The 20,402-nt window shown below is 44.0% G+C and overlaps 2 protein-coding genes across 2 annotated transcripts; both read left to right on the top strand.

The window, feature by feature from the left end:
- Positions 1 to 9,591: 9,591 nt before the first annotated feature.
- APOBEC4 (apolipoprotein B mRNA editing enzyme catalytic polypeptide like 4) lies at positions 9,592 to 10,610 on the top strand. Its single transcript, XM_075037548.1, has one exon. The coding sequence runs from the start codon at positions 9,592 to 9,594 to the stop codon at positions 10,570 to 10,572; it is 981 nt and encodes a 326-aa protein (XP_074893649.1). The 3' UTR covers positions 10,573 to 10,610.
- A 1,714-nt stretch (positions 10,611 to 12,324) lies between these two features.
- On the top strand, positions 12,325 to 17,240 carry ARPC5 (actin related protein 2/3 complex subunit 5). The gene is made up of 4 exons (XM_075038677.1): positions 12,325 to 12,517; positions 13,388 to 13,459; positions 15,260 to 15,436; positions 15,952 to 17,240. Exons 1-4 carry the CDS (start codon positions 12,374 to 12,376, stop codon positions 16,012 to 16,014), a joined length of 456 nt encoding a protein of 151 aa, XP_074894778.1. The 5' UTR covers positions 12,325 to 12,373; the 3' UTR covers positions 16,015 to 17,240.
- The last annotated feature ends 3,162 nt before the right edge of the window (positions 17,241 to 20,402 follow it).

Genomic DNA, 20,402 nt, shown 5'->3' with positions numbered 1-20,402 from the left:
TCCTTATACTTTTTGCTGTCCTAAAATTTAAACTGGTCAGCCTGCCTATGACATTTAGGTATTCTTTATTTGTCATTCACCTTACAGATTGCTTGCTGCTGCAGGACAAATCTGCATTTCAGTACAAGAGATTGCAGTATCTCTCTCATGCCTCGAATATGACTAATGAGGATACTGCCCAATTTTAATGTCAAATGGGAGCAATACCCAGTCTAAAAGCCATCAGGAGGAGAGAACTCACATTTCAGGAAGAGGTGAGTAGGAAGTGCATAGGAAAACCACCAAAATGAAGAGACAGGTGTCAGGAGAAGGATGAATGTGATTCACTAATTTACCCGAATGGATGCGATGGTGTGTATCTCAAGGTTACGCAAAGACTATAAAATATGAAGGAAGACTGCCAGCTTTCTCCACTCTATGGCACTCACAGCTTATTCTTGACTCGACAGTTTCCTGCTTTATTCAAGATGGACAATATTCCAAAGCCAGCAAGCATTTGTCTTTCATTTTCTCTGGTTTTACCTCTGCCCACTCCAGACAATTGCAATATATATTTTTTTTTAAGTAACATTCTTGCCTTCTCTTCAATATTGATTAGAAACAATCTGACAGATGGAGTTTTTGATCAGTTAACAATTAAATGTATTTTTCTCATTTTTATGATCTAGTTACTTACATTTTTTAAGCCTGTGAATATAATCAAAGCAGGGCCAGATTTTTCCCATATGCAAGCACAGGAGTAACCTACTGTAACATACAGACCATATAAAAAAATTGGCAAACCATTAACCAAACTGTCAACAATTCATCCTTAGGTAGCAACTGGGGAAAAAACCAACCAACCAAACAAAACCTCAAAAAAACCAGACAAACTAACACCACTACCAATCTCTGTCCAGTGACATTCACACTTTTCAGAATATTTGCTGCATGGCCAGAAGTTAGGATACTGATAACTAACATGTTAAGTTTCCACTCTGCCTTTAATGCCAATAGCATGTATTATTCAGCAGTCACCAGTTAAAAGGCTGTGCACAAAATCATGAAAACCCTTATGTTAGATTTAGTTGCTGCAATTTCAGTTTATATTCCCTAGGAGAATGCATACATAAGGACAGTATTTTTCTAGCACAAAAGAAAGACATATATATGTTCTGAGCTTCACAAACTGAAGATACAACAGCCTTTATGGAGATTATTATACAGGCGAATAAAGCAAATCTCTCTCATTTACCATACCCACATGGTTCCCTGAAACCTGAGCACACGAATGTCTGGTTCTGATCATTCACCCATGTAAGTGTGTGTAAACCATACCTTATGCAGGAAAGGATGAGCAAAACCCTAAGAAATGTATCAATATTACTTGTCTACAAATAAAGCCAACAGAGTAAAAGTCAGATAGCAAATATAGGTATGAACTTCCCCTTCCTTCCAGTGGGCTGGAAGAAACCATGAGCAAAACCACTTGACCAAGTCCTGAAAAAGAGGATGAGAAAGGTCACCCTGCTGATCTGGAAAAAAGACTTTTGAGCACTGCTGCTAGATTCCAGGAAGAAACTGGAAGAATCATCTCTTGAAAAGAGGAGGAACAAAAGATAAGTCAGAAGATGATGACAGCAGTATACTGTGGGTCAGTGTTGTTTAGAAAACAGCTTGTTTCTTTTGAGAGCTAAAGGACTCCAAAAGCCTTGAAGAGGAGCATGACCTGGCCAGGAAAATGAAGTGATAAAAAAGAGGGATGACCAGAAAACCCGGAGCAGCAGGTGGCACATGACAATTTGTAATACCAAGCTTCACACTGCAGGATGAGGCACCTTCCAGATCCACATGCAAACCTCACTGACATGGTCAGCATCCTTCCTCTCACCTGTGTCTGCAAAACCAAGAAGTAGGTTCAGTATCCTCGCTGTTATGAAATAAACTGTTTCCTCTTTCCAACAGAAAAATGATACCAACAGTTACTTTCAAGAGCTAGACCTCCACTGAATCCAGTCAAAACTACATTTTCTTTTAGAAGGAAAGCAAGGTAGTGAATTAGGCTGGTGCTTTAGATTACCAGATCATTTGCACTGCTGCAGATGAAACCAAGACAAAAAGGAAAAAACTTTGTCGTACCTGAGAGACATACAAACATACACAAAGTACAGACGATCTCACTCTTGGATAGCAATGCTCATACTTAGCCCTTGAGATAGGAACCCAGCTAACAAAACCAGATTACTGCTGAAGAACTTCAGTGCTTTTCACTTTTTCAAAGTTTGAAAGATTTATTGTTGGAAGGCAGATGAGCCCTTTCTTTCAGTAAAAGGAGCTTAACTTTCACACCAGCCTCATGAAGTGCTGAAGGTTGGCAATAATACCAGTGCAAATCTTAGATCCTAATTTATTTGGGGTGTACACCAAGAAATAAGGCATTTGTAGCTGCCGTGTGACATATCTTTTTTCGAACCTCTATTTACATTTTTTTAATCCAACCACATATTGATCCAAATTCATATCCATGACAGTAACAGCAGGTATCAATTTGACCAGTTTTACACAATGTTAACCATCACCCTCAGCAGCCAGTACCCTCCCTCATACAATAACTAAGTAATCTTTGGCAGCTGTTACTGTTTTAGTCCTGTACCCTGCAAAGATTTATACATCTGCTTAACTTTATCCATGTAAACAGTCCCAGTGACATTAGCAAGAGCCCTCACATTTGTTAATTTAAATTTTGTAGAAACAGGCCATTGCCTAGAATTCTCACAAGCAAATAAAACCTGAGTCTGAAATAAATATGATTATAATTTCTTCACTTTGTGTTTTCAGGTTCCCATTTTTCATGACACCTTCTCAAGTGGCCTTAGAATCAAATATGTGTCTCCAAGCCCAGAAAATCTTTCAAGGGCCCTTTTAGATGTCTGCCTGTCTACAAGTGAAAGCCATCAAAAGGAACAGCATGATCCTTTGAAAAGAAAACACTTGAATATCAGTTATGGCCATTTGCCTCAACAGTTTTATAATCACACTGAATAGTGATCTACATAGACTATTGAAACTAAGTGAACCAGAGGGTAAGCGGCTCTCAGGCCAGTCTAGCATATTGCATATCTATTTTTGCTAATCTTGGCCTAATTCAACAGCAAAATTCTATTTAATGGCCACATTGAGGTCACGAGCACCTATCTAATAAAAAAAAAGTAATAAATCAACATTGTTAGTGCAATGTATTCTGGAGAGAGCAAACACTGAAGTATGAGGGGTGCTAGAGACATCAGTTAAAACTGTCTGGTCTTCCTGATTCAAGATCATGCAGTTTCTAGCTGTAACTCTTTTCCTTGGCCATTTACTTTACTGCCTGTTGTAGCTGCTACAACTAAGAGCATATGAGCCAAAAGAACACCCGCCCTTTGTTGCAGTCTCCAGGATTCATCCACAACATGCAAAATATTTTCCCTTGCTTGATGCCAAGGTGAGGGGGCCTAATTCTCAATTCCTCTAATATAGCAAAAATAGAAATGACACAGCTGAAGTGCGCAAATACCCAGTATCGCTTAATGGCCCTCTGCATGTTACAGTCCCAGGCCATTACACCTCCATGGACATGCCATTTGGCTCTTGCTGGCTTACATTTTCAAACATTCAGTTTACATCCACAGCGTTAAGGTTTACCCCATTTATGCACATAATAGGTGAACTTCTGGTATAAAGAACAACTCTGTAGTGAGTTGATCTGTGTAGTGCTATAGAACCCAACAAATTGACACCACCTTCAACAAGAACCAGCAAAGTTTCCATTGTTTTTATATATTTAGCATTCTTAAGCAATTCAGGCAATTCATGCTGAGACCTTCTGACTCAACTGATATAAAATAGGCCTTTCTCTCCTCTTTTTTTGCTGCTTCTGTAGGGTTATTAGCCTAAAATCCTAAAGAAACAAAGCCTATGCAATCCTGCTGTCTTTCTGCTCCCTTCCTGCTCCATCTTATCCGATTTCTGAACTCATTTACTCACTTGAACCCATCAAATGCAGCTGAGAAATGAACAGAGCTCACCAATACGCTGGGTTCCTACTAACTTCTGGAAAATCAGCAGACAAATGGAGATGGAAGAAAATGCCCCCACTAAGGAATATTTGTCAGCGTAACTCATCTGCTACCTGCTCGGCTAGCTACCCATCAGCTGATCAGGACCTGCATGGTTTGAAACACGTCACAGCCAGCCCCTTTTCCTGCCCAGCTAACAGAGAGCTGAGAGACTGCTACCAAAAGGAACAGTTCAGAGGTGGTATTAGGGGTGAGATTATAAGTGATGCCAAAAAAACCCAACCCAGAAATAATTTTCAGGCAAAGAGGTGGTGATAAATAAGACCCAAGCCCCTGTAGTACCTCTGAAACTTCAGGAGGCCTGCTGCCCATCAGGCAGCATATGAAAACCACAGTTTCATATCGAGTCCTCTGAGATTACAGACAGTTTGGATATAGCAGAATGCTTTGCCTGCCTAGCAAGGAATTTAATTTTCATGATCACCATTAGCCGATGTACATGCCAATGTAACAGAAGTGGAAGGCAAGCTGCTGTTCATTACGCTGTTTGTTATCAGAGGCATCATAAAATTTATCAGTGGATGGAGGATTTAAAACTAACTGAAATCTGTGGTTTTAAATTCCACTCTGAATAAACAGACAGGGAAAAATACTTATTTTTAGACATAAAGATAGAGAAAGGGAAACAAACAAAATAAAGCAGTGGAGCTCTGGAAAAATCTCTGGAAGCAAGGTGATAATTTAAATCACTTTGAGGCTGGACAAGACAGGTGGGGAAAGTTTGGTGGAAAGGTTTTGTGAAGGTCTGACTTTCACACAAGCTCGAGCAGGAAACGTTCCAAACTCAGGACCTAAATCCTGACTAATCTTTACAGCCTGGTGGCAGAATGCAAAATACCAGGGCTCCGCTCTGGAGCTGTAAGCCAGCGTTCCTGTAGTCCTAGATATGCCAAACTCTCATGCCAAATGAACTCAAGATTGTTGAGTGTGAAGGCAAGTTATGCCGCAACAGCTCAGGTTTAAAATGTCCGTGTGGATGTGTTTATTAGTAGTTGTGGATAGCATTCTGCTTCTTCCTTCACTTCCTTTGCTTCTTAGTTTTAAAATCTTAGGACTGCACAAGAACGTCAAGTCTCTGGCTGTTTAAAGGACCATGTGACTCCTCTGTACTTTGAACTCAGATAAACTTCTTACTGAATGAAGTCATGTGTAAAATGCTTTCCAACAGAGATTATTTTGAACCAAGCTGTACTAAGAAATGCAACAGAATTTCAACACTCATACTTCAGCAGCAAAACAAGGAACCATTCTTATACTGAGTGCAGCACTTTGTGGGGAAGCACCAGATCCCCTCACATAACGAGAACTACACTTGTACTAGACTATGGAAGTAGATCATGTTTGAGTTCAGGGAGTAAAAAAATCATCATACTTCCATATGATCACACATCAGAAAAAACAGCTTTTGGCTTATCAATGCATGCAACTTTGCTTCCAAAAGACACCTTCATAAATCACAGTATCCCAAGTTTAAATCAGTAAAACCAGTAACAGGTCCAAACTGGCCACATTGGGATGGATCAGAATTTCTGTGTGCTTTTTAGCCTGAAGAGATACCAGGTTTTAGTTAATATTTGGATAAAAAAAAATTCACAGCCCTGATCATTATGCTTTTTTTCCCTCAGAGGAGAACATATGGCTTGTATCCTGGCTAACTTCCAATCTGAGTAATTATGTACTGACCACATAAGTTTCTCCTGTGGTTTTAACTGGATAAAGCATTCCTCTCCAGTTCCTCCTGTGAACATTTATACCTTGTTGTGGAGCACTATTAAAAAGCTACTGCCCTCTGCCCCAAAGATGGCTGCATTTTAGTAATAAGCGAAACAATTTCTTAAAGTTATAATTATATCCCTGTCCCCTCCAAATATAGTTGGGAGGGACAGGGATATGATTATAATTTTAGATATAACTGGGGGGGACGTGGATCTGTTAAAACATGTTTTAAATTCCTAATTGTATCCATTAGACATGATCTTCTGTATCAGGATGATGTTTTGATGCAATGAAATTGATAGGTGAAGTTGGTATTTTTCCTAACAACTTCAAGTGTTAAAAGACCTACCCTTAGGTTCATATGGCATATTTAATAGCAAGCATTTCTTCTGAGGATGTGGAACAGCCTATGAACTCACAAAGGGCTGTGTGTTGAAAAGATTAATATTAGAGAAGATGCGGGCAAGCTTTCTGCTCAAACACGTGGGACAACCAGACAAAGCAAAAGAACAGTTTGGATACCTTGCTTTTATACTAGGGCATTGACGATTTTTATTTGGATAAAGAGAATGAAACAGAATGAGCTATACACAACACCACAGTCTAGCACATATCCTGAAGATCTCAAAGCACTTTGCAACTGGTTAGTGCCAATAGGAGTACTGGCAACAAGCACTAGGAGAGGCATCTTATAACAAACTACAGAACCAAACTAGGTAGCTGATCAGGTAAAATTCTTCTCCCCCCCAGTCAGAATTGCAAACACTGAAATCAAGACTAAAATTACCAAAAAGGGAGAAGTAATTTTGAGTACCTTCTATTTCCCAGCCTGAAACCATCTGAATTCTAGATTTCCAACTTACATAAACTATTAGCTTCAGCTAAAGTCTGCAGCATTTACTACCTCTGCAGATGCATCAGGATCACTGTGACAAATTAGGCACCCTGAGAGTCAGAAGCCACTTTAACAATTTCCCCTGTGTGGGATCTAAGTGACACTAAGCAGCAGAAATACCAGTAAGAGAGCCATTTAGACCAGTCTATATTTTAAACACTTGGTCAGATTTATAAACTGCTTTGAAGATGACAAATGCTACTGAGCTGTTCAGTATTACTGAATAAAATTGTGCATGGGAATGAATTCTTTTCTGCAAGAGAGCTGCATGATAAGTGCTCCCATTAGCTACTTAATCCACACAGCTGTATACATACAGGCACATCCCTATGTACATGCATATATATTCATCAGTTCAAGAGATCTTGTGTAGCACATTTGCACTTTTTTTTCTACTTTAGAAAAATCATGCAAAAAAAAGGAAGAAAAAACAACTTTCTGCTTTCTCGTAAACCAGACATGTGTCCATTCTGAGAACATGATGAATGGTCAGCTTTCTTCCATTTTGCTCAACTTGCACTTTTTGTAAACATCCTTCCTCTTTGCACACCCAAAATGATCTGTTACGAGACTGACGTACATGGCAAATGAGAAGCCTCTGCCATTTATATTCACAGATTCATTGGGATTCTGCTCCCCAGCCCTCTCTGCTCTTCAGAGCCGGCAGAGGATTCAGACGTGTGGAAAGGCTGGAGCCTGCAGTGGCAGAGCGAGCAGCCCTGGTCACTGCGAGCTCCAGCCGGCTCACCAGGACAGTGCTGGCAAAGAAGCCAAAGGCTGGTGCAGCGCACGCAGAAATGCACTTGGGTTGTGGGAACGCTGTTCCGATTAATCCATTAAATTAGGTAGTTTGGGATTTGACTCTCATCCTGTAAGGATGTAACACTATCGATTGAGAAGACTGAATATTTTCTAGGTTTTGATCAGGTTAAACCAGCAAACAAACAAAAAAAGGCAAGTTTTAGGGGGAGATATAAAATTTTAAGTGTCTCTGGTGGCACCCGTTTAAACACACTGAAACGGAGTTCAAGCCGTTGCCTCGATCAACAGGGGTAACATGGGATACATCTCTGGTGTGCAACATTGCCATCATGCGGCCATTCCAGCTCTGCAGAAGTACCAGCAGAGACAGAAGGAATCGGAACCTTGCCCTATGTTTGCAGCTTTTTAAATTCTCTTTAATAATATTGGCAACCTACAGGAGAAATGGTGAGGTGGTGATAACTCTCTCCTAACATCCCTCTACAAAGAAAAACACCCCCTTCTTCAAACCTGCTCTTTTTTTGTGTCAGGTGTCAAACGCATTTTTCATTTTCTGAGACACACTGCTGCCGTGATTATGTTGCAATGCACACTATAGACTAGAACTGAACGTCAAAAATGTACAGAAACATCAAAAATGACAAGTAGAGCATTCCTGATGTCAGGAAGCCAATCTTTAGAAGTAATCTGAATGAGAACGGCACAATGGCCAGGAAAGAGCTCCAACACGGAAAAATACATGGAAGTTGGCATAGAGTCAGGAGTGGGAAACAAAGCAAATGAACCAAATTAGTAATTTAAGAAGAAAATTAAATCCTGACAGCCAGAGGGCAAAACAACATGGAATACAGAAGCAAGCTGTAATAAAATATGGAGATGGAAAAGTTGTACATAGTCAGAAAAGTAGTAACAGAATTAAACCGGACCCAGGGATGAGGAGTAGCTCAATTAGAGCAGCAGTGAAGAAAAATAATTATCTGCTTGAGTCAGGAGTTGTTCATCTACACAAAATTTGTGTTTGCAGTCATCTGGAACCCTGTCCAAGCAGAGCAGGCATAATGTAGCATAATGGCCCACTGCTTGCTTGAATTACAGCCTCAGAGAGGGACACACGCAAACTTCTTAGAGAATGGACAACCTTGTTGCCTGTGTACGAGCGCAGAAGTACAGCAGGAGCTGTCTACCCAGCTGGCACAACAGACAGGCATACACAGAAATAACAATCACCTGGAAACAAATTCAATAACATATTCATTAGAACAACATCCATCCTTCAGCTATAAAAACCTTGTATCAAAACAGCACTAAAGAAACAAAGGAAGCTTAATCACTGATGATAGGAAACTAATATTGACAGGCAAAGAACAGAAGCTTAACTACCACAGGTGGCTGGCCGTACAAAAGAAAATCCTGTTTGTATTCTTGTCTCCTAGCACTTGGCACCTGTAAACAACTAAAGGAGCCTGCCTGCCATCACCATTACAACTAGAGCAAATCTACCGCACTTGGGAAAGATCATTCTACAGCTGAACTGCCAAAACCGGGGGGGCAATAGTAACTTTCTTCTTCATTGTATAATTTTGGGAAAAAAAAAAAAAAAAAAAGCTTCCAATATCACTAAAGTGGAAACTCTGAATCTATCCTAAAAAGCCAGTGAAGAAAATCAGATAAATATTTACTATTACCCTGAGCTGGAGCTGCTGAGATGGTAATTATGCCTTTTTTTTGTTGGTGTTTACTTGTTTGTTTTGCCAGATTGCATAAGGCTCATCTGCTAATCAATTCCTAAAAAAACATGGCTGTTTTTTATTATGCAGTTTCTTCTGTCTAGGGTAAGAGGGCAGAAGCCAGAGAAATAGTCTTTACTCGTGTTTTTAGCAAAAAGGCTAGTTTGTGAAAACTAAAAGTGTTCCCAGGCTGCAAGACAGCTTTGTTCTCTGTGTCATCGACCAAGTTTCTAGACGCTGCTACAAGTTTCAGTATATTTCTGAAGAGATTATCCGCTATTATTTTTGCAGCTTAAATCCAAAACAAATTGAAGGGCTGAATTGAAATATTACTTTCCTTTTTCACTCAGGACTGTCAGCTATACAGCACATAAACAGGGAGATTTTTCAACAGAACATGAATCTGGGAGAGAAAACCATTTTCCAAGAATATCTGACAAATCAGGGGACTGTGGTAAAGCCCTATTGCTGGCAGAGACAGAACCACATCTGTGCTAAGTGTCCCTACCACATACGGACTGGTGAAGAAGCAAGGATGCCTTACGCAGAATTTTGCAGGGTCTTTGCTTTCCCATACAGATCAACAGCAACTTTCGCAACTCTCCGAAATACACACCTTCTCTTCTATGAACTGAGGAGTTTCTCGGGCAGAGTAGTCCAAAAAGGCCATGCTACAAACTGTACTGACCAAGACAACCATCCAGAATCTATGCTGTTTGAGATGGGTGGTTATCTGGATGCAGTTACAGATACCCATGAAAACATTGGATGCATCATGCTCTATTCAAATTACTCTCCTTGTAACGAGGCTTACCACTGCTGCATAAGTAAAATCTACAACTTCTTGCTGAAGTATCCAGAAGTCACGCTCTGCATCTATTTCTCTCAGCTTTATCACACTGAAGACAGTTTCCCCCCAGCTGTGTGGAACCGGGAAGCTTTGCGGAGCCTCTCCAGCCTGTGGCCTCGGGTGACTCTGCAGAGACTGCCTGGGGCGGCACAGCATTACCTCCTCTGTAATTTTGTGTACGGCATCCCAGGGTCAACCCTTTATCACCCAGCTCCACCATCAAGAAACCTAGCAGATGAACAAAATCCACATCAAATTAACAGCTTAAGAGGAATTAAACCATATTTGAGGAAAGCCTTTCTACAAGTGATGCAGGGAAAGCCTGCTGTGCAGCAGAGCTTAAAGGCCTTTTCATCTCCTAGCCTGGCCTCCCAACAGCCTTTCCAAGCGATGAAAGGCAGTCTGCTACCTCCAATGTCTCAAAGAGACTTGGTGCTTTTCCCAGGCATTTTTCTGCCCTTTCAGAGGGAACATCTATACCCCAGACCTAAAAATATAGTAAGGCATTTTAAAATGCCAAAGGAATAATTCAATGGAACTTATAATTCTGAAATGTTTCCAAGCAGCAGACACCTACTCTGAAGATGATATAAATTGAACCACCTTCAGGCTGTAAAACTGAGATCACAGGTGGCAAAAAGAACCCCCACCAATAAAGTCATCTCCTACAAAAGTTAACCCACAGAATAACTGTGGGTCTCAAATAACTGATTATTAAGATAACATGCTTTTATTTTAGTCCTATACCTTTCAAACATAAACCCATAGCAGTAAAACCAAAACCTCAGTATCTTCTGATTACCTCCTGCAACTAATTTATTTGTTGCCCTTAAGGCAATTTCTACCAGAAATATGTAAACAGTCCACAAGCTACAACCACAACTACAGCTGGATTGTAGCCTCCCAGCTGAGGCAACTTTGGTGGAACACGTGACATATCCTAAATTCCTCCTCTATTAAGAAGGTGGTTCTGCAGGTAAGGCTGATATATGAGCAACGTTTTCCCACCAGCTGTTTCATTAATAACAGGGGGGTTTATATACATATATATCTGTGTGTGCGTACATGGTTTTTGTTTTTCCTAGGGCTGCTGCCTTCCATTAAGAGGAACCTCACAAAGCTGTGTGATTTTCTACTTAGTAAGAAGTATCTAACAGGATAATACAGATAACAGATCTTTACAGTCCAAGCGTAACTTAAAGAAGTTCCTATCATTTGGAGCAGTGTTTTCACTTTGTGATTCAATATATTTGTTATTGTACTAAAGGTCTTAAAGAATGGGGCAACTGAAGTCAAGAACATGTTGTTCCCCAGCAAATGGTGGTTCCTTCCCAGGTAATGTCAACTGTGAATAAACACACTGGCTAATTTTGTAGCAGTGCTTCTGATCCTTTTTTACTCTTTCTGTGGTCACAGCCATTATGTGTGCGATTAAAAAAAAAGAGGCTGCTTCCCAGTGTGGCCTTAAACTTCAGCAGAGGTGATCCCACTTGGAAACTCAAAAGTTTTCCTGAGTCTCTTAGGATGTAAGGGAGGCGGAACTGCACTAGCATCCACCAGATCCCTTACTTTCACGGCACCTAGGCGCTTTTTTAGAAAAGCTTTCTTGAATTAGATCATACTCACTCCGCACTTTCTGATAAAATGCTAACTAGCACGATCACGAGAGGCTGCCTGCACTGTAGTATCGGGGTGATTACTTTCTTTGGCCGAGAAAGATAAAGCCAACGCTATCTTTCGAGTCTTGCGGTAACAGAGCGGTGCTTGAGCTCGGGCTCCCAGGTGCGGAGCCAGACCCTGTTTGGGGCACACCCCACGTCGGCGCCAGGCTGTGCGAACCCCGCTTCGCACCCCCAGCAGGCGCCTGACGGGGCGGCGGCCTCCTGCCTCGCTCATACCCATCTGAAAACGGGACCGAAGTCGATCCCGCACAGCATCGCGTGCTGCCTCCAGGTCCGCAGGGAGAGCGCTGTCGCGGTCTGCCAGGGGACGGCAAACCCGCACCTCGCCGGTGGCCGAGGGCCAGCCGCGCCCGCCCACGGCTCGGGCGGTAATGCGCGTCCCCGCTACCGTGGCGACCGACCAGCCCCGCCCTCAGCGATGACGCACTCGCAGCCAACCAACGGCAGCTCGCCTCCCTCCTGCGCCCCCTCGCGCCGCGGGCGGGAGGTCGTCCCCTCAGTGCGCCTGCGCAGGGCGCGGCCCCCTCCCTCCGCCCCCCCCGCCCCCCCCCGCCTCGCGCGTGCGCTCCGGGGGCTAGGCGGGCGGGGGCGGCTGGGCGGAGGGCGCCTGCGCGGAGCGGCGGGCGGCGGCGGGGAGCGGCGAGACCATGGCGAAGCACACGGTGTCGTCGGCGCGGTTCCGCCGGGTGGATGTGGACGAGTACGACGAGAACAAGTTCGTGGATGAGGAGGAAGGAGGCGACGGGCAAGCGGGGCCCGATGAGGGCGAGGTGGACTCGTGCCTGCGGCAATATCCTTCCGCCGCCGGGGCGGGAAGAAGTCCCGTCAGCAGCGGCGGGGGCGCGGGGCGGGCGGGGAGCGGCCGCGGCGGCCGGTGCCGCCGGGGCTGCCTTTTATGGGAGCATCCGTGCCCGGCGCTCCCGCCGAGGGATGGAGGGGGGCGAGCCGGCAGAGTCCTGACAGGAGGGCGGGAAGAGTCTGACGGGCGGCCGGCGGTGAGAGGGAGGAGGAGGAGGGCGGCCGGGGCTGACAGGAGGAAGGGGCCCAGGACGGACAGGAGGAAGGGGCCCAGGACTGACAGGAGGAAGGCGGCCCCGCTTCCTCTCTCAGGGCAGAGGCGGCATGTCCCGGGGCTGCGGTATTGGGAGGTGTCTTATGGGGGGAGGAGGCGGGCGGCGAGAGGGATGGAGGAAGGGGGGTTCCTGTGGCGGAAAGGAGAGCTCCGTCTGCCCGCTCCTACTGCCGGCTTCCTGGGCTGGCTGGCTCCTGGAGTAGCTTTTCCCACCGGCCGCTGCTGGGTTGCTGCCCCGGCGGCTGGTGGAGGTGGATGTGCTGAGCTGAGGCCTGTTCTCGAGGGCAGCTACAAATTGCAGAAGTGATGGAGAATAATTTTTTACTTGGATCCTCATTCAACAAAAGGCCCAAGAAGTATTCTGCAATATTGGAACTGTACAGCATCTTGTTGGTGCTGCTCCTTCCTCAGGTGGCCTAATAATTGCTACCTTACACTGTAATCTATGCTATCTGTTGAGGGAATCATTGCATCCACTGAACCTTAAGTATTTTCAGTCACGCACAAGCCAGCTAGAAGTATCGCTGTCCTGGAGCTGGTTCTGTTGACTTCCAAATACATGGTGTCTAGTCCTTAACCATCTGGCACAGGGAACATGATGGCTGCACTACAGGCGGCTCTGAAGAACCCTCCTATCAACACAAAGAACCAGGCAGTGAAGGTGAAAAATTAACTAAATCACTTACGGGTCACTCCTTAAAAATCCTTTCCTGTTTTTATAACCCCCACTCCACCCACCCTGCCAGGTGTACTTCGAGGAAGCCAAGGAAGCTGGTTTTAGGGTATTCCCCGGTGTCAAAACATCCATGACCTCCAGTGTTTTAATCTTGTTCAAAGTACCGTAGCTTGGATGTCATCTGTCCACATACCTTTAACCTGGTGCTAGATCAGGTCTCGTGTGTTCTCCTAGCTGCATTGGTGGTATATTGTGTGCCCTGACTAACTAACTCCACACCTCACCAGGTGCCCATGTCTGATCCAGACCTGGCAGCACATAGATGTAGTTGGTACTGAACAAGCAAGGAACCACAGCTGCTGTAGTCACCTCTGACTAATGAAACTCTACTAGCACAGCCAGATCGTGAACCTACAAAAAAGGAAGAACTGATGGTTATTGCAGCCAATCAAAATTAAGACGTTAAAACCTCAGAACACGCAAGCACTCCCCCTGTGACAGAATATGGGAGCCTACTGTGTGCATGTATTTCTGAATCACCCCAGAATAAACCTTGAATGGCTAATGATTGCAGCGGGAAGAGGAAGAGGCAGATAAGATGTGGAGCTGCCTAGATGGTGCCTGCAGAGGTCTGTTCTCCCTGGTTGAACAGAGCCCGATGGTCACGTTTCCGTGCTGCTCACCAGGCCACCGCTGGAGATTTTTTCACCTAGCCTTAGCCCTTTCCTGAGGGTTTTCACAGGGTTGTGAGATCCAGCTATCTGTTACAGATAGTGCTGTATAGAAGACTGAACAGCTTTGTCCTCACATTAATGACTTGTTTCCATTAGATGTATATGGATGTATTTAAGAATACACTTTGAAGGCAGTGGAATTGAAGAGAGCAGAGTGACTGAATTCTGATGTTTGGCTTCTTTTTTAGTTGATCTCATGGAACTTTTATGTTTTTACTTATAGCTTTTCATGTGAGGTCTCGCTAAGCCAAGCAGCTATGGGATATTAAATTGAACAAGAAAACTAACATCCATAATTTCTGAAGAAGGAAGCTGCTTGAAGTATTTGTATAATGGAATTATTCAAAAGTCCAACAAACCCAAGACCTTTTTCTTTCATCCTCCCTCAGTTAAGATGGATGAACAGGAATAGCTGCTTTTTGCTGATTACATGGCTAATCTGCTCCTGTAATCATGCCACACACGTTCCTGGGCCTGAAGTGACATCCAGGTCAACTTCCAAATGGTTATTAATGCAAAATATTAATGCTGCCAGTTTGCATCCGGTGTGCCTGGGACAGAATTTGACTGTACTGAAAATATGTGGCTTCCAGCAGTCACCTCTTCCAGGCTGGCCAATGGCACTTCATGGAATAAAATAGTTGCATCACATTAAACAGTACAAAGGCATGGAAAAGGCTCTGATGACAAGGGAGGCCAGTCAAGTACTTAATTCTTATACTTCTTTTGGAATTTGCCAGACCTCGAGTTTTTATATGAAAATTTATTATTTAGCCATAACCTCATTTAATAGGTGGACAATTGCAAACACAAGCAGACAGGCAGAAAACCTAGAGCAGGACAAACGTGTTAAACTCCTTTATGCTGTTTATCATTGGGAGGACGTGTCTGTTATACATTATTATCACAAGCTTTGTACACAAACTGCCCTATTCAAACATTTTAGAATTGTTTAAAAAAAATCTAGTTTTATTTGTTGGAGAGACGAGTAATATTTGAACGCACCTTATATGAGAGTGAATGTATCTCTGCTCTCCTTATTTTTTGAAAGGATCGTGCAGAAAGTATTGTCCTGAAGGTCCTCATCTCTTTCAAAGCCAACGATATTGAGAAGGCGGTGCAGTCGCTGGACAAGAACGGCGTTGACCTGCTCATGAAGTACATCTACAAAGGCTTTGAGAGCCCCTCAGACAACAGCAGCGCCGTGCTGCTGCAGTGGCATGAGAAGGTGCGTTTATAGGGCATGCTCTTGCCTGGGTTATCCATGGTAGCAGGTTCTTGGGGCCAAGGCATGCTCACGGAGCCTGGTAAGAACCGCCTTTCTGTCTGGTAAAACTGAAATGCTATATTTCACACTGTGAGGAAGGTACAGTCATGCGAGCTTATGTGCCTACTTCTGATTCCTTGGGTAAAGATTTTACAGTTAAAAATTGGTTTTATGTTAGACTGAGGCAAACAAAATGGTTCAATCCAGTGATTCAAGAGGATGGAAGTAGAATTTACTTCCTAGAGGGAAGCAAAATTTGTGACTTGGTTATGCAGGGAAATAAAAGCTTGTTAAATAACTGTCTTCAAAGCAAATGCAATCATCCTTTCATGTCACCCTGACTGTGAGAGTTGTTTTTAATGTAAAGAGTGGGGAGATGCTCATTTGAAGCACAGTCGGGAAGCCTTTCTCATCAGCAGTCATTTCAGCCTGTAGCTACCTTGACCTGGTGTTAATTGCCGTGTTTCTCTTCTCAGGCCCTGGCTGCTGGCGGAGTAGGGTCCATTGTCCGTGTTTTGACTGCCAGGAAAACTGTTTAAATCCAGCAGCTAGTGGTTGTCTGCCATCCACGACGTGGGAAATGCTGGTACAAAACCCAAACAACCAAATGCCATTGCTGCCCTGTGGGCAGCACCTGTCTCTCAGCTTGCCTTCTCGCTGCTTCTTTCATACCTGACAAATAATGCATATCGTGATCTCTTTTTTGTTAAATTCTGGAAAATTATGAAGGTGCAATTTTATTTCTAACAGGAATATTTGGTACTCGCGGACATTTCAGTGACACGTATAATGACATATACAACTTCATGTTTAGGGTGATTTGCATTTGTGTATAATTATGGCAGATTTGGACCTGACTTTCCAACCAAATGCTGAGGGACGTAGGGCAATGTCTTAATTATTTTCGCTAGCCAAGCAGTGTTTTGATGTAAGATCTATATTTTGAGAAGTGGGGCAGCTATTAATATAGGTAAAACTGGACCATGTTTCCTTTGGTCAGCCTCTGAACCTACACCCGTTAATAGGACAGAAAGCAAAGGCTCCATTCCAACCCCAATTATCATTCCAGAGCACTGAGTATTTTCCTTAACCTCGCATCTCACGGCCTGTTCAGATTCCTTGTGGTCAGTCAAATGCTGGGTCCGCAGCGGGGAAAGTCACAACGGGATGAAGTTGTCCGTCACGCAGTTTGGATGGTAGAATTTAAAAGGTTGATGGTCCATTTACACTGGAGTCCAGCCCAGTGAACTCTTTTTATTTTGGGGAGCAAAGATCCTGAAGAGAAGAAGAAAAAGCAGCTTTCACACAGCAAATCACCTTTCAGCAACTTGAAAGTGATTTGATTTTTGTCAAGCACAACACAGAGGCTGCCTGGGGTAATCTGAGAAACACATAGTGGTATCCAAGCCATCCTTGCAGAGCTCCCTTATTTTGTTTTCTGGATGTATAGGGTTTTAGTGGATACCAGGCAGTTGACATTCCTGTTGCATTGTGCCACAGCGTGTTAGCTAGTGGGCAAATTGGGTTCCAAAATAAAGAGGACTACTTTAAAAAGAATTAGTAAAGCCCAGGGCATCCCAGGCCACAGATCACCGTTGAAGGTTTAGGGCCAGGGCTGAAATACATGTGTTTTACGTTGGCCATTTTACTGCAGTTCAGTTGTGTAAAACTGTTGGGGAACTTGTGAAATCTTTGCTGGTTTTTGATATCTGCTTTTTTTGTAATAATAATAAAGACCAGACAATAAATCGTCACTGAATATTTACTTGGTGTCTGAAATGCCTTGAATTTTCAGTAGGCTGCTATTTCAGAATGGACAACAATGAAAAAGCAAGCCATAAAACTTTTCCCCTCTGTTATTTTTCTTGATAGGCTTCCTTTCTAGAGGTAATTTGTACCTGTGTGTAATGGCAATACATGCACAGCTTCATCCAACTGAAAAATACAAGATTATTTTAGCGAGATATTTGAACAACAAAAAATGATCCAAACGAGGACTACTAGAGATGTCTCTGCCTATGCTAAAATTGTAGCCAGAGAGCAAGATCCTTACAACCACTAATGTTAGATGCTTTCTCAAGAACAAAAGAAGGAAAAGGGTAATGGCCTAGCAGGGCTGTTGTGTGGAGCAAAACTCGACTTCACAGTCGGCCTTTTGTTTGTGTCTCTGCCTGCCCCAGCTCCAAAAGATTAAACATTTAATTGTTAGTTGTAATAATAATTTAAGCACAGATACAGTCCTGGGCTTGGCCTGTGTGTGTCTACATCATAGCTTATGACATACATACTCAGCTTGAACTTCTGAAGGGCGCAGCATACAGAAACCTGGTGTTGAGCACTCTGACATCTGAAGGACATTGCATATTCATTACCCAAGTCATTGCTTTGGGAAAGCAGAGCTAGTGCCTTCAGGTGGCGCAGACCAAAGCGTTCCTGATGTGCCATGTTTGCTCAGGAATCAGTAAGAAGGCAGCCTCCGTAAAAGCCTTTTTTCCTTTCATCCCACCTCCTGCTCCCTCTGTTTCCCCAGGACAGTCGGAGACCTGCGCAGCTGCTGCGTGCAGTGGACACAGGCAGGCATGGGCAGCCAGCCCGGTGTTGCAGCTGGAGCAGCAGTGCCTTTCCGAGCAGGGCTGCAGAGCCCTGTCACCCCGCCTGCCTCGCTCAGTCGCCCACGGGGCAGTCGAGGGGCACAGTGCCCCATGTCCTTGCGGCCTCAGCGCAGACAGGAACTGGCGTGGTTACCCGTCAACCGCTTGGTGCCTTCCTTCCCTTCCTTCCTAGGATGCTTTTTCTTGTTTAACTTCTGCAGAAGAACATAGGCACAACAACAGGAGGCACTGGGCACACAAAGTGGCAGACCTGGCCTTGCTGCAGAGACCACAGATGGCCAGGTTTCAACCATACATGCATACAGAAGCCTCAGCCTCCTGGGCACGTGAGGTGATGGCTCAGTCCTTAAAGCTCTCCCAGTTACTGTGTCTGGCTTCTCTGTTGCCTTCCGTTTGTCCAAATTTGGTTAAGAGGCCCATCAATCCTCGTTTAAAAAAAAAAAAAAAAACATTAATAAAAAGAGAAGTGAAAAATATTTTCCAAAATAATGGATGTCAAAGCAGGTCAGCTACCTCTAGGTGGCATTAGGTAAACGAAGGCAACAAGAAGGGGATCTTAAGGTTCTCTGGTTTCCCCTCGGCCTAGGCTATGATGTATTCAGAAACATTTACATCCTCTGCATCTGCGTTCAGGGATGTGCTAAAAGAAGATGCACCGATGTGGGGGTAGTAGTGCAAGATTTGCAGGAAGGCATCTCTCCTATTAACTGATTGACAGGAAGGTAAAAAGTAAATCTAGTTTACATTGAAAAAAAATGACCTCTTTTCTCCAAGGGGGTGTTTTAATCCTTTGAGTAGTATGGCACAACAGGTTTCTAAGAGGAAAACAGAGGAAGGTGGGCATGGAAGAAAAAACCCTAAACAAATCAATTTTGCAAAATGCATTTCCCTGCCTATTATGAGAAGGAAGCCTTCAATGAAAAATACTCTACACACAGATCAGACCTACTCGAAGGGGGACAGCGTTTGCAGACTTCTACTAGGAAGGCTCAGCACACTTCTGAGGTTCGCTTGCAAACCTCCCACTGCTGCCTTTGCCTTTGACCGGGATGTGTGGCAACAGCACCTTATCAGTCACATCCTGCTTTTGTAACAGCCAAGAGAAACTGCTGGTCTCCCTCTGCCCGGAGCTGTGGCCCCCGCCAAGCCCTGGGCTCCGAGTCACCCATCACTTGGCCAAAGAGTTCCCTCGGGCTCCTGCCTCACCCCCTGCCACTGTTAAGGGAGTGAGCCAAAAACTCGGGTCCTGTGCAGAGAGAGCACTCAGACCTGCCTTCCAGGGAAGGAGCTGGACATACTCCGTCTCCTCCATTCCTCCTGCGTTACATATCTCCCAAACAACAGCAATCCCCTTGGTCTTTCTTCATGTGTAATGTTTTCTAGTGCACAGATCAGTCTTTTGGGGGGTCTCTTCTCTCCACAAATGATGATAAAATCTTGCATACTGTTGCTGTACAAACTTAAAAATGACTGCTGCACCTTAGCTGGATTTTGGGTGTTTCTACGTATATCTTACCTGTCTCTTGGCAATCTGCATTTGTGCCAGATTCCAAGAATCTCCCATGGGAGATGTCACCATCGCTGTTACTTACTTCCTCTTGGATGTTATCGTAGAAGAAACGTTTGCCTACTAAATCAATTTGATGATAAGAGAAAGAGGAACAAGAGACTCACTCTTATTAGATGGGGTGTGTTTATGGCAGCTTTGAAATTCCTTGAATGTTACATTAAAAATAACCAAGCAGAAGTATAGCTGCTCTGAGCATTTGCTGCGCTTGCATCTTTCATATCCCATCTTTCTGTGAAACGCAAGGAAAAACACTTGTCACAGGGGTGATCTCGCATCCTCCTCCAGCTCCCCTTGTACCAGTTTTGGGATCAACCTGATCCTACTGGTGTGCCAATTCAGATAATTAAATGAGCAGAAAATTATCGCTACAATAAGGTGAACCATTTCCTATGAGATGGGGTCTCCCATTCCCCAAAGGAATGAGAAAAGGCGTCTCAGATGTTTTCACGCTCACCATGTTGTTATTCCCACCCCTCTCCTTCAGCATCACTTTGGCTGGTTGCATTTCCCTCTGCTTTTCCAGAGCTCCAAGAGTCTCCTCCATGCTCCCATAGGAAGCCCACGGGAGCCAGCTGGGTGCACAGGAGTGCCAAGGGCACACTTACAACTGGAGAACCAAAGAGAGCCCAAGGTTGTGCTCCGTCCTACTTTTGACTGAAAACCAACTCCTTGCTCTTCAGTGGCTTGGCTTTCTTCCTGAGCAGAAGTTAAACAAAAGTCTCCTCCACAGTCTCCATCCTGCTGT

The sequence above is a fragment of the Buteo buteo genome, chromosome 10 (assembly GCF_964188355.1).
Source record: "Buteo buteo chromosome 10, bButBut1.hap1.1, whole genome shotgun sequence".
NCBI lineage: Eukaryota > Metazoa > Chordata > Aves > Accipitriformes > Accipitridae > Buteo > Buteo buteo.
This window is presented reverse-complemented; position numbering and strand designations above follow the sequence as displayed.